The 14,166-nt window shown below is 38.9% G+C and overlaps 1 protein-coding gene across 1 annotated transcript in view; it reads left to right on the top strand.

The window, feature by feature from the left end:
• The window catches only part of grk4 (G protein-coupled receptor kinase 4), a 101,766-nt gene that overhangs the window by 78,664 nt on the left and 8,936 nt on the right, over positions 1-14,166 (top strand). The window contains exons 9-14 of the mRNA XM_088911219.1: positions 4,334-4,524; positions 7,875-7,912; positions 8,808-8,897; positions 11,238-11,446; positions 13,009-13,146; positions 13,735-13,872. Of these exons, the coding sequence (XP_088767345.1) occupies positions 4,334-4,524; positions 7,875-7,912; positions 8,808-8,897; positions 11,238-11,446; positions 13,009-13,146; positions 13,735-13,872 (804 nt within the window). The remainder of the gene's footprint in view (positions 1-4,333; positions 4,525-7,874; positions 7,913-8,807; positions 8,898-11,237; positions 11,447-13,008; positions 13,147-13,734; positions 13,873-14,166) is intronic.

The following is a 14,166-nucleotide window of genomic DNA, read 5'->3' as shown; positions in this document are numbered from 1 at the left end:
CTAAATTAATCAAGATATGGCCATTCCAAGTTGAGTGAGTATAATAAGAAAAAAGTATCACCGTTTCCAAATTTGAAAAAAAAATAACTTCACATTTTGAAGATTTTCTGAAGCAATGTGACTGTGTTAACATTTGTTTTGCACATCAGTTGTTAACATCCACTTGGTCGTGTTATATGTGTTTGTTTTGTTTTTTTGCTAAGAAAATTAGCCCGAGAGATTATGGTGAGAAAAAGAAATCAGTCTGTTAATGTTCTGTTATAAAATCTTATCAGATGATATGTATAAAATATACTCACCAGGAGGTCGGAAAACAATGTTGCTGTAAGGCTGTGATCCTTGGCACTCCTTAGCAACACTTCAGAAAGCAATACTACATTTCCCACATTTGAATTTGTGTCAGTTGAGTAGGGGTGGGAGGTTAAAAAATTAAACACAAAAACTTTTCCAGTGATGACTGGCATAGGTTTTCAGCAGTTTCAGAAAATAGCTTTAACTCAGACATGTACTGTACTGTTGACGTTTTCTTTATATTTTGGAAATGCTTTTTTGCTTTATAATCAGAACCCATTCAAGTTAAAAAGATCCCAAAACATGGGCAATTTGGCTGGTCCTACCTCATTTATTCCTCAATTGTTATCCATCCCCTTCAGCAAAATCTCCCAGAACAGACTCCACCGGGCTCATTGTAGTGAACACGGCAGTCTGGTCCAGAACAGTATGTGCCACAAGATTAAACAGTGTCTTTGTACACATCCATCCCGCATCTCTCATTTCTCAATACAGAATCTACTGCAGTTATAGGCAAATGCAAATGAGCGAAAGGAAGCTTTTCACTGTCCTGACTCCCATTCTTTGCAAAATTACCTCATTTCGTACATTCCTATCAAGTGAGGAATTCTAATGAGCAATCATAGCATTAAAAACGTGTATGGAAAGTAAGGTCCCTCCAAAGAATGCCGCTTCTGTTGCCCAATTCAAATGCCCTTGAATTTAACGAGTCCTGTTTTAGGCTCTGAAAGAGTTAGGGACACACATCATTGCTTTGCACGTCCATGATTTGGATTACTGGGCTCGTATGGGCGTAGATAATTGTTTGGATCTCTCTTGCTATTGTTATTTTTTTAAGTTCTTTTCCAACTACAGTCCCTTTCGTTTTCATTGGTCGACCTTTTGCTTTTCACTGGGAGTCAGCTGCCGTTGTACAGTTGTTTTATTCTTCTTCTACCAGAAATGATCCATTACGCCCCTGCTTGTTAACTTAAAAAAAAAGTCAGTTTACAGATTTTTTCACTGGGATGAGTGGTGAAGACAATCATGACTCTCTGCTATGATGATATTGTGGGCGTTTTCTTGACTGCAACCTCTGGGTCTTATGTGCATTAATTCACAGCACTCTTTTATCCTTAGAAAATGTATGCAGGAGTGTACCTCCATTTTGCTGAAAGCAGATTGGATTCCTTAGAATGTCATAGAATATACTGTACACTGTAGTTTGGCAGACTGGCCAAGTAGTACTCCAGTCTATTGACCTTTAAAAGTATTTTATGTAATAGTCCGCAGAAAACGAAGAGATTATCTGGAATGTTTTTCTACTGTGTAAGATAAATTCGGTATGAAAATCTAAACATAATTATTTTTGAAGCTCCTTTTTTGGAGTCTGTTTAATTTGATGTCTGTTTTTAAGTAAGATATTTTGAGATAGTATTAGGACCCATTTATTGTAGCTTTCTCTGAAGTTAAACAGAAGGTAGCACTCCAGATTTGTAAGGCTATTTAATTTGGATGGCGCAAGAAAAACCTTTATCTCTTCCAGATAAAACCCAGTTGGGAAATTTCAAAGACATTTTTACTCTCCGTTAGAGACATTGGTTTTTATTAACCCAATGTAAAAGGAGCAAACTTGTAATTTTTTGTTGCTTTTAACTAACATAAACCACAAAATAGACTTAATACTTGAAGGGCAAATTTAAAGAAGCACATGTGGCTTAATAGAAAAATCAAGAAACAAGGAAAGAACACTAAGGTCCCGGGCAGGTCTGAAATATTTTGCGATCTGTGGTACCCTAAATAGAGTTCAGCTCAAGAAAGACAGACGAGTCAGCCTTATGCACTTTAGCTAGCTCTTCATCGGGTGGCTGCTGGCCTGTGCAATAAGAATGAGACATTGAATGGCCACAGTACCAGTCGAGCTAGCTAGGTTGGTAGCAGTTGGTTCACTTTGGGGCAGACCAACTGCCTTCCCTGACAGCATTTTCTAGACACAAGCATGAAGTTGGTAACTCTGTATGAAGCAGTTGCTGTATAGACTATATAAGGAAAGTGAAACAGGCCTATAATATTACACATTTACAGACACAGACACTGAAGAAGGCTTTTATACCGCATAGTTCATATGGAGAGGATTACTTGGATCAGAGTTCAGTTGGCACCCAGATATGGATCAGTTTGGCAGGTGTGAAATGTCAGAAATGTTTGTTTTGGATCAGAGCGTGCACAGAATAAGCAAACCAGGCTTTACTTGAAAAGGTGACCTCGGCTTGATTAAGGGGACTCTGGAGAGACTCCTCTTTGAAGTCCCGGAGTGTGAAAGCAATTGCACCGCAGTTCACAAGTAAAAGAAATCTTGAACTAACGGGCTGGTGTTGATCCTAACGGGCATTTCTGTCTTATTTCCTTTCCAGCTTAAAACGGCAAGTTTGCAGTGCTGGCTAATAGCAAGATTCATTTTAATCTCTTTCGTTAATTAAAGAAACGGAGATAGAAAACTAAAAAGTCGAATTTGAAATTAGTAGATGGCTCTTAATTAGGATGCAGAAGTGGATTATTAGTAAAGGGATAAAATCATAATGACAAAAGCTCATGACAAAAGATAAAAGCTAGCTACTGGATGTATAAGCTGTAGAGATGGACAGTCATTTTTTACCCAAACATCCTGCATAAAAACATTAATGTAATAAGAGTAGTAGTTTTCCTCTTAGCCATTCTAATTTAAAACCACCAATTTTAAATTAACCAAAGAATCAACAGTACACAGCCTGAAACTGTGCTGAACAAAACAATTGGTTACAAAAAAGTAGATCTACGTTCTGTACTGTATGTTTCGTCTAATATCTACAAAGCTAGTTGGAAATAATAATTTACACAGACCCCCATTATTATGCTTACTTGAAGCAACGTGTGCATTCTTGTACAATTACAGACCCTTCCAAGCAAACTTAAAATTGCAGCAGTATGGATCCCTCTCCACAGGTTAATAAGCAAATATTGCTTATTAAATTATGCTGACTGATCGATAATATTCTTTCAAAAGTTATTGAAATCTGTCTCATTTAACAAGGGATAGTGAAGATTGTGGTTGAATTTGGGCAAGAGGTGCCAGTACTTAAATTCTGCTGTCTTGTAAATCTACCTCTAAGCAAACTGCATTTTAGTTAATCTTAGTTGATTATTGTTCACAACCCAGCCTTCTTCCTATAGAAGGTACATTGAAGTCATATGGAGCTGAAGTTCATTATTCAAACATTTAAACAAGGCTCTGGAAGAAAAAAACACATGTGCTACCATTATAGGAATGTGAATTGACAGAGACAGTTTACCTGGAGAAACAGTCTGGACATTTTGTATTTCTTGTGTTTAATATGGACTTTAAGTACTTCATAATTAAATAAGTTAAAATCACACCAGTTTGAGCCACTGAAAAAATGAAATCACATTAAAAGTGATTGAAACAAGATAAATTCCCAGAAAAGGGCAACAATGGAAGTAAAGGAACATGAATAAAACCCCTGGGAGATCCATCCCTGTGTGCAACTCCTCAGTCCTGTGCAGTTAGGTTTGACTTATCTCTCCTCCGGAGTTCTAATCAGACTGAGTGCACAGAGCCCCACACTCGCTGCTAACCTCAGGAACTATGGCAAGTGCCTGTGAGAAACACAGTCGATTAGCAAAAGCACAGCAGTGTACGGTGCAGAGGTGCTGAATTTAACAGCGAACCTGACATAAACAAAAGTCCTTCAAAGCGCAGTCAGCCTTTAAAGCTTTTGAACTCTAGCTTTAAGATCAGACAGCACACTATGAAGAGCACGTATCTTTCAAATTCCAGAGGTGTGCAGGGAAACACTGTTTTAATGTCGGAGTCAGAGCCTTTCACAAGTTGCTCACAACTTTGACTTCTTTAGATGAGTGTTATTCCCATGTCGACAGTATCGCCCCTTAGTTATCTTATAGTGCTGTTTAGTAAGCAAATAGCAGAGAAATATTACTGCTGACATGAATAGACGGAAAAGACTTCCAGTACTTCAATTGTTTTTTCCCCCTCTCGTTTCCTCAGGTTAGTTTAGCCTACGCCTACGAGACCAAGGATGCCCTTTGTTTAGTATTAACGATAATGAATGGTGGAGACTTGAAATTCCATATTTACAACATGGGAAACTCGGGCTTCGATGAACAGAGGGCCATCTTCTATGCGGCTGAGATCTGCTGTGGGCTGGAGGACCTTCACCGAGAACGGATAGTGTACAGGTATGGAGCCCTCTTTTCTCAGCGATTGCAGTGGTCAGTCTTCTGCTTCTTGTCAAGCTATATATGGATGTTGGTGTATGTGTGCATACAGACAGTACACTGCTGCGCAAATGTTTTAGAAACACTATTTAGCTGATTTTTAACGATTGATCCTAATAAATGTTCACGCTGCAGTTGCAAGAAGTGGCCTTTCAGCTTTATGGCTGTGTAGTGAGGAATAAATGATGCTGAGGATAAGGAACACATTTTCCAATGAAAACAAATTTTGTTATTGTAAGGTGATGCATTAGCTTCAACAGTCATCCCTTGCAGCTGGTAAATTTAAGACCTAATGGGGAAATAGGGTTAGGGCAACTTAAGTCATGACTCAAAATGTTAAAAATTCTCAAACATTATTTTCACCTATAAGAAAGTAAATTTGTAACATCAGAGTAAAGAAGAACATAATATATTTAGGAAATTCTTAGTTATACAGTTCCTGACGTAATCCTTATATTTATTGCTGTGATGGCACCCATGTACTGTAGATCAGGACACTTGGCATGTATGAGCGATATTGTTGCTCCAAAAGAACAAATTCTTTTGTGCTTTCTACTACCTTCCTCACTTTTCTTTATTGTATGATTTGTAGATTAATTTAAAATAAACTAACAACAAATCTGTTACCTAGTCCTTCATGTAACTTAATAGTAATAATAATCTTCATTTTATTTAGTCCCTTTAAAAGTAGCTTCATAAAATACTTTACGTTAAGAAAACAAACAAGGAGAAGAGGTAACAGAATTAAGTACAATTAAAAACAAAGGTTTAGAATGCAGTAGAAGATGCAAAAGGGCAAACACAGTCATCAATTTAAAAAAAAAGACTTTCTGAAGAAGAATCTTTTGTGTCTGGATTTGAAAGCACCCAGGGAAAGTGACAGGTGATTCTTTGATATTCTTGGGCATAGAATTCCAGAGCTTTGGGGTATAGCAAGAGAAGACAGAGGCCCTGTCTCCCGTAGAATGGAGGACAGACTGGAGTCAGATGAACGACGGTTTTGAGGTGGGGAGTAGGAAGATAATAACTCAGACAGGTACTGAGGTGCCAAGCCATGTAGCACCTTATAAGAAAGCATAAGGATTTGAAGTCAACTCATAACTTGATAGAAAACCAGTGCAAAGACTCCAGGACAGAAATAATGTGATCATTTGCACACACATTTATCAAAATACATTAATTTTTTCTTATAAACTCATCAAGGATCTAGATCACTTAGCAACACTGGACTCTTCACCCTTTCTCATACGCAAAAGAGCCATATTAATAGAAATTGCATTAATAAATTGCATGTCCACCCGCAAAGACAGCTGACTGAGAAAGAAAGATCAAACCTTGTGGCTGCTCTCTCCTCCTCTTGAGAAAAGAAATCTCACACCAGCACACATCGCAGCTCAGGGCTGCTTCTCGACCTTGCAAATACTCCAAAGTTCAGGTTCGTGCAAGGCGAAACGATATACAACTAATTCTGTGCTGATACTCAAAAACGCGTAAGGTAAATTCACATATAGCAGGGGATTACTGTATTTCATATGCTCATTTGCTCACATAAAGTTCACCTTGAGTGGTCGTGAATTTTGAAGATTTTGGAAAATTCTCATCAGAGTGAATTGACGACTGTTTCTTTCTCACAAAAAGTAATGTGTTTTAGTAGTTTTTTAAAGTTGTTATAATAATAGAAAACACAAGTCATTCATAAGATCTATTGATTTGTATCTTACAAGTGCACAGCACTGTAAATATTAGTATTTTATACTGTATAATTGTGACATTCAAAAGGTTTGATCCATTTTGATTTTTATGTAATTGTTTTCTGTGTCTGTGCTGATAAAGCTTAGAAGGAAAGCCATTAATGTTGTTTTAACTTGGCCTGAATGCAAAAATGTGCCTCTGCTGTTCAAGAACCTACAGCTCATAAAAGCAAAACTGCAATGAAAGATAAGTCTTATCTAGTTTGCCAAATGAATGTATAGATACATTAGTACAATATTAATATTATTAGAGTATTATTTTTATTAGTTCAGTAGAACATATTTGAATATATGAGATTTTAGGCTTTGTGTTATAGCTAACTGCTAACTTCTTTAATAATAAAGGGGAAAGAAAAAAATGACAAAGCTAATAAAAAATCACGTGAATCATTTGCTATTTTTCTGTTTGCCATTCGTTGTCAATCAAAACTTTTTCTGGCTTGCAAATTCTAAACTGCTGATTATCTTGATGAAGCAGTGGTAAAATTGTTCTGTATGAAAGGTTCTTTGGCCGTTTCCACCCCTGATATCACCCATGAATCAAAATATACTCCGAATCCGGAGTTATTTTGTTTTGTTTTTTGTTTTTTGTTTTGGTGCTTTGTTTCAATTTTAAAATGAAAATTTAAAAATTAATTTCTATTCAGATGTTCTGAAGATGGGCTGTTTGAGTCACTTCCCTCAAAGCCTAGTGACCAAAACAAAGTTGACTTTTAAACAAATTACGCTTTAATCTCAGTCTTCTTCAATTGATAAATGAACAATAAGAATCTCAGTACACTTTGTTTAGCAAAACATTAGAACTACCTACCTAATCTTATTTTCTGTCATGAACTGAATGATATCATGTGGCTCAACAGCACACCCAGTGGATAACCTTGTTAATACTGGCACTGTACAGTCACTTTACAGTCATTAAATTGATTTGCTTTTTGATGAGCTGGAGTACTTTAGATAGGAAATGAAAGGCTTTGTGCACAAAACGCGCCTTTCCTCACTTTTTCTGATTTAAAAGAATTGGAGTAGATGTCTTGAGTCTAAGCTGAATGTCTCAAATCAGGTATGCAGGCTATAAAAAAATGAATGTGATAACTGTAAAGGTGCAGTTTATTCTTATTACATTAAAATGTACTGCGACATCCTTGAATGATACTTCTTCTTCCAGGAAAGTTTTCAGTTTTTGCACTAAATAAAAAGATTTTAGTAAATGTAAATTCCTTTGAAAAATTGTCAAGAATGAAAAAACATTTTTTTCAAAATTTAGTTTCAGGAAAAAAAAACAATGAACTTTCTTATTGGGATATGCAAATTTAAAATAAATCATGACATGGGGAGAATTTACCCAATGTGAGAAGGTTATGAAAAAAGCCCTGCCAGTCTTCAAATAACATGAAAAAACAGAAAAGAAGTCTGAAATGACATTGTTAATTTTAATAAAACTTTGTGCACAGTATCAGTCTTAGTTTAATTTGGCTTTGTTCAGGAATGGCTTTAGGCTTTGCAGTCATTGGCCAGATTGTATTATTTTTAACCTGAGCACTTACATTTTCGTCTCTACAGGGATTTGAAGCCGGAAAATATTCTTTTAGATGATCGTGGTAAGTCACTGCAAATTATTTAAAAATATGCCTAGGACAGTTGTAAGCCAGAAGCTGAAAGAAAACTTTTACATGGTTTTTGGAGCAATTTCAGTTTTTAGTTTTATATACAATTTCTTTCCTCTGGGTCCTCCAGTTTCCTTCCACAGTGGAAAAAAAATACATACTGATACGTTAATTGGCTTCTGTGAAAACCGACCCTACTGTAGGTGTGAATGTGTGTTTGTGTCTGTGTGTGTCCTGTGATGGACTGGTGCTCTCCAGCCTTGCTCCCATTGCTTGCCGGGATAGACTCCTGCTCCCCTGTGACCCTGAACTGGAAAAGCAGTTAGAAAATGGATGGATAGAGGGATATACAGTTTCACTTTCAGTCAGTTGTAGTTTATGCATTCCCACGTCTTCAGATCTTGGTGCTAAATATTGTACTGAAATGCAACAGCATTGTTCACACATAATGATGGTTACCCAAAAGATAAAGCTGTAGCAGAACTTATTAATGCCAGAACTCCTGAAAAAAAGATTTGGGACACTTAAAAGAGTTTAAAGAACAGAATAAGCAGGAAATGTAAAGATAAAATGCAGCTGAAATGTAGTTGTCCTGATCTAAGAAGAGATATTATCTTACAAGCTCATACTTTGAGTATGTACTGTATATACTGTATGTAAAGAAAATTGACTGGAATTTAAATATCAGATCCCACAGGCCTTTACATAATCACTTGAAATAACTTAATTTCGTTTGAAGTGTCTGATTCACTACATTTTGTAGGATTGCTTTAAATGTATTCAGCTGTACAGTGAGTCCTGATGTGATAGTTTTTCTGTTCTTTTTTTAGTTAAGTGTAAACTGTTTTCCAGTGAAAGCTTAATTCTCAGTCCCTGTTTTTTTCCATAGGACATATCCGTATTTCAGACCTGGGTTTAGCCGTCCAAATCCCAGAAGGAGAGACGATACGAGGGAGGGTGGGGACTGTAGGTTATATGGGTAAGTAAAATATTCATTTGAAGATCTGTGACTGTTAATCACATTTTGGTTCTATTAGGTCTGAGGATGGCAGGCATGTATATTTATGCTCATATGGACTGGAAAGAAAGTGTTTGCAAGAGGGAAGATGTTGTGCTAGCTTTTGAGTTGACCTGAGAGAGTAAACCTTTAGAAATCTCAGATTACAGATTAAACGGTAATGTTAAATTATGTATTGTATTATGCATTTAAGACTGTGCAGCAGGTTTCTGAAATAATTTATTTTAAACATGCAGTAGCCATCATATCTAAAGCAGCAATACATTTTGAAAACAATTCTTGTTTTTAAATTTGGCATCTCTGATCATTTATTTTAAACACATCCACACTGAAATCATGAGCTAAAAGTTCATGTTTGCGCTTATACCCCTGTACTGCATGGTAAGAATAAGCACCTGACATGCACCTCAAACACTGAACCACCAGAGCCGCCACTGTTTAGAAAATATTAGCGCTTTTAGAGAGATCTGATTTTTGCTCGTTATCATCCAAGTTTGGAATGACAAAAGAAGTAAATGTGCTTTTGAATCTGTACAAGGAGGGACACTGTGTGAATGCGTACCAGGCACGAACGAGTTCTGGGAGTGCTGGGAGTGTGGATACATGAAATTCGCAAGTAGGCTACCCAGTGACCATCACCAGACAACAACAGCATTGTCTGCTGACTGGAAAAGCCTGCGGGTAGCCTAGACTTGGTTGAACAACTCAGCAGAGACTAGTTAAACATTGATTTCACCTTCACAAATATGGTGGATGATTCCAGAGCACCCATGAGTCTAATTACGTCAGGTGATTTAGACCTGTTGGTACACAGTGTAAGCACCCAGAAATGTTCTCACTGTTAATCAGTGTTTTCCAGCGTTTTCCATATCAAGGACAACCCCAAAGATACTGGACAAGGGTGCTCAATTCAGATAAATCCTGGTTCTGTGTTCCAGTCGGTGTTAATAAAGGGTGTGTAAAATGGAGAAAGGTTGGCAGGTGGTGTTGGCTGCTGCCTCATAGCTTCCTGTTTGATTCTGGGCCTAGGCAGCATTTCAGTCTGGAAACCACAACCACAACTTTTGCTTGCACAAGGTTTTCTCTGAGTATTCTCGTTTCCTCCCACCTGCCAAGAATGGGTTTATTTGGCTGCTTTATAACTGGCTCTTCTTGGGATATGAGCCCTGCTACTCTTGAGGAAAGAAGCTGGACACCCCATATCAGCACTCTCTCTGTCAGTAGTGGCTCTGGTGCCATTCTGCCCTGTTTGTGGAGTCAAGTATGGGTTAGAGACCAGAGAAGAAAGGCCCACTGGGGTTTGGGTTAACATCATGATGTACAGTAGATGGCAACCGATGCCAAGTTAAGGAACTGATGTCTTCGGATTAATGATAAACTCACTGCATTGAGATTAGCTTTCTACAGATAAAAACTTCAGGTGTGTGTTTGATCCATTGTTTCAACTTGAACAACATCAATATAATCTCTGAAGCTTTCAACACAACACAGTCATTTTTGTCCTGAGGTGACAGGTGTTACTCCAGTGTCATTCCAGAGTATAGGTGTAGGCTGTGCTCAGGCCTGCTGTTTGCCAGGTCCAAATCCAGTCCAGCACCTCTGGAATAAGTTCACTGGGCACACATGTTAATATTAACCACTGCCCAATAACACAGACAAGTGCTCTTCGGGTTAAATATTTTCATGCTCCACATTCTGGTATCTGGTCTGTGTTGTGTTGTTTATATAGCTCATACAACAAGTAACTGTCCACATGGAGTGTTAATTATAGTATTAGTATTAGGACACACAAAAGTATTTATCTCATAGGTATAGCTGACTTGAACACAACATGCAAATACACAGCAGGCTTTGAACTTTCTTTTCAGGAACTGAAAAAGACAACGAACTGATGTCACAGTCCAAATGTACAGAATACACCCACTTTACCCTGTCTGTAGTTTAGCTTTAAATTGGGGTATTGTTCCTAAAGGATTTCATTGTATAGTACACTGCCACCTAGTGGCCACAAGCAATCCGGTCTGGAATGTGCTGGTGTGCACTGAGGATTATGAGACATCACCGGGCAGCAGCTGGCCATTCTTGTCTTTGGATTGAGTGTGGGGACATGGCAAAGGAGATAATATCTGTGTTTGTGAAAACACAAACTTCAGTATCTGCGAAATAGTAACATTCCCTAGAGCCTCAGACCCCTCCTTTGTAATTTAATCCTTCCGTGAGTCTTAAACAATTCCCTCCATTTGTGGGGTCCGTTTTCATGGAATGCCCCCCCCCCCCCCAACTTTTTTTCCTGCCCGTCAGCTCCCGAGGTGATCCAGAACGAGAGCTACACGTTCAGTCCGGACTGGTGGGGGCTGGGCTGCCTGATTTTCGAGATGATCCAGGGCCAGTCTCCGTTCCGCCGGCGCAAGGAACGGGTCAAGCGGGAGGAGGTGGACCGGCGGGTGCGCGAGGACCCGGAGGAGTATTCAGAGAAGTTCTCAGAGGAGGCCAAGGACATCTGCAGAGCGGTGAGGGCACACGTCCGCGCTGGCAGGGCGCTGCAGAGTTTTACCCACGTTGCCACAGTGTGTGATACACTGCCTCACTGTTGGCACATCTGACTCGCTACAGCTTGGCCTCGGCTAGCCTCCTTCCTTCTGGTCCCTGTGCAGCGCTGCAGGCCTCTTTCTTTAGCACTGAAGTTTACTGGGACCGTAGCTTAGCACGGGGATGCCAGTAGCTCCCTGGGTGCCCTCTTCTTAATCACTTTTCTCCTTACATTGTGTGCCAGTGTGCCAGTAATGGTAATGGGTGCAGTTTAATTCCAGAAACTACAGTAAGTAACCCCTTACTAGGGCCAGGCCCTCTGAAGTATAGATGTTTGCACTGATGCACTTTGGGTAGAATCAGAGATCAGCTTGTTTTTTCACATTTTAGTTAAATGTCAAGGGTGGCACTGTGGCACAGTCAGTAGTTAGCATTGTTGCCTGGCAGTGCTGGGGTCCTGGGGTCAATTCTGGCCCTGGGGTGCTATCTGTGTGGAGGTTGTATGTCCTCACCATATTCATCTCCAGTTTCCACACACATTCCAAAGACATGCTGGTAGGTTAATTGGCTTCTGGGAAAACTGGTCCTGACGTGAGTTTGTGCATGGACTGGCGGCTGGTCCAGAAGATACCCTGCCTTGACCCCGTTGCTTGCTGGGATAGGATCCAGCTTCCCCCGCAACCCTAATTTGGACGGAGCGGTTAGATAATGAAATTGCTCTCTTTAAGATCAGTGAAACGTTCTACCCATTGAAACTTAGAAGTCCAATCCTTATCTTGAGATTTGTATTTGACAGATCTTTATAAGGATCATTGCACAAAGAAAAAATAGTAAGGTCAGCAGGTAGCAACAATATTTTAAATCATATCTCAGTACAGGCTCTTTGTTACAACTTCTGTTTATGTTAGGTGTAACAACAAATACAGAAGAGATCAAACAAGCAGGTGATGTAAACTATTTTGACCTTTTCCATGCTCTTAATACCATTTTTATGAAAGATCACTGTTATACATTTAAGTATAGATGATTGCAAGTAGATTGCGACAATCCAAAATTTAGTGCCTCGCAAAAGTATTCAGACCCTTTCAGTAGTGTCTGATTCATATTTTTGTGAATTTTAAAATATGTACTTTTTTTGCTTTGAATGTGTGGCATAGGTTGTGTATGTAGCAAATATAAATTGCTACTTCAAAGTGTTATGAAGCATAAAAGCAACAAAATGTGAAATCTGTACAATGTTCTGAATACTTTTGCAAAGCACTGTAATTCAAGAAATACCCAACCCAGGGTGGATGAATGTTCAATCCAGAGTAGGAAAAAAAAACATATTCACATTTTTGAAATCTTAACATAGTGTACACAAAAAAAATGGCAAAGGATGTCATCAGGTTTTCTGTGTATTTAGGCCCTTTGCAGTATAAAGCCTGTTGTTTTACCAAGCTGAAGGCCAAAGGTACTGAATTAAAGGCCTATTGAGCAGAAACTCGTGACTTCTGAACTGAGAGTTTTATAATGTCCAATCTAAACTTTTCCATTTTCACAGCTGCTTTCTAAAGACCCCAAAGAAAGACTGGGTTGTCAGGGAGGAGGAGGGGCAGAAGTGAAGCAGCATCGCATATTTAAAAACATCAACTTCAAGCGACTAGAAGCCAACATGTTGGATCCTCCTTTTATTCCTGATGTGAGTAGAAAAATGTTTTTTTTTCAGGAGGTGGGAGGTGGGGGTCTGGCACATTAGGAAGACACTAGATTGCTACAGAGAAGTCAGTGCACAGCTTTGTAAATTCATTTTTTTGCTTTTGACTTTTCATTACAGTCCATCAAGAGTTGCCAGTGGAAATACAGTATGACTGATCTATTTACCCTTAAGCAAATTATTATAACAACCATCTGTGACTAAACTAAGAAATTTAGTGTTTGTCTTCCTGAAGGCTTGTGTGGAGCACTGTCTTGTATGAGTGAATAATCTTGTGCTTGTACTTGTGAACCTTTAGTTGTACGGGAGCTACATTATCTTTGGGATTAAAATCATGTCTAAGTCGTGGCATAGTTAGTCCTGTAGTCTGCACAACCAGCCAGCAGATGGCTCTCTCTTCCCTGTGACTGGATGGAGTAGCTCTGGCTCAGAGCAGGTTCTCATTGAAGTGGTTAGAATGTTGGCTCCTTGACCTGGCAGCTATAGCCGTTGGGATACAGCACATCTGTGATTCACAATGAGTGGCAATTGAAACCTGTTTGCTGATTTTGTTTTGTCCTTTCCCTCCCACAGCCTCGAGCAGTCTATTGCAAAGATGTCCTGGATATTGAACAGTTCTCCACAGTTAAAGGAGTTAATCTGGATCCTACAGATGATGATTTCTATCACAAGTTTGTTACAGGCAGCGTTTCCATCCCCTGGCAGAATGAGGTAATACAGCTTAAAGGCAAACACAAAACATGCCCCTTGTGTTAACAGCTGTACTATTAGACAAAGGTTATGGGTCTAATCACAGTGTTAGCTGTGATTTGAAACAAGCCTGGCTCTCAGCTTTAACATGGCTGAGTAGCTTGTTCCATACTCCCACAGCCCTTTGGGTGAAGATGTGTCTTGTGTTCTCAGTTTTAAATGCTCTTCCCAATTTAATTTCCCACAGAGCATCGCTGTTATAGAATTCTTTTTTCTGCTAATTTGGATGCATTACACAAGATGGGAACTAAATCG

The sequence above is a fragment of the Atractosteus spatula genome, chromosome 1, assembly GCF_055471065.1.
Source record: "Atractosteus spatula isolate fAtrSpa1 chromosome 1, fAtrSpa1.hap1, whole genome shotgun sequence".
Lineage (NCBI taxonomy): Eukaryota > Metazoa > Chordata > Actinopteri > Semionotiformes > Lepisosteidae > Atractosteus > Atractosteus spatula.
This window is presented reverse-complemented; position numbering and strand designations above follow the sequence as displayed.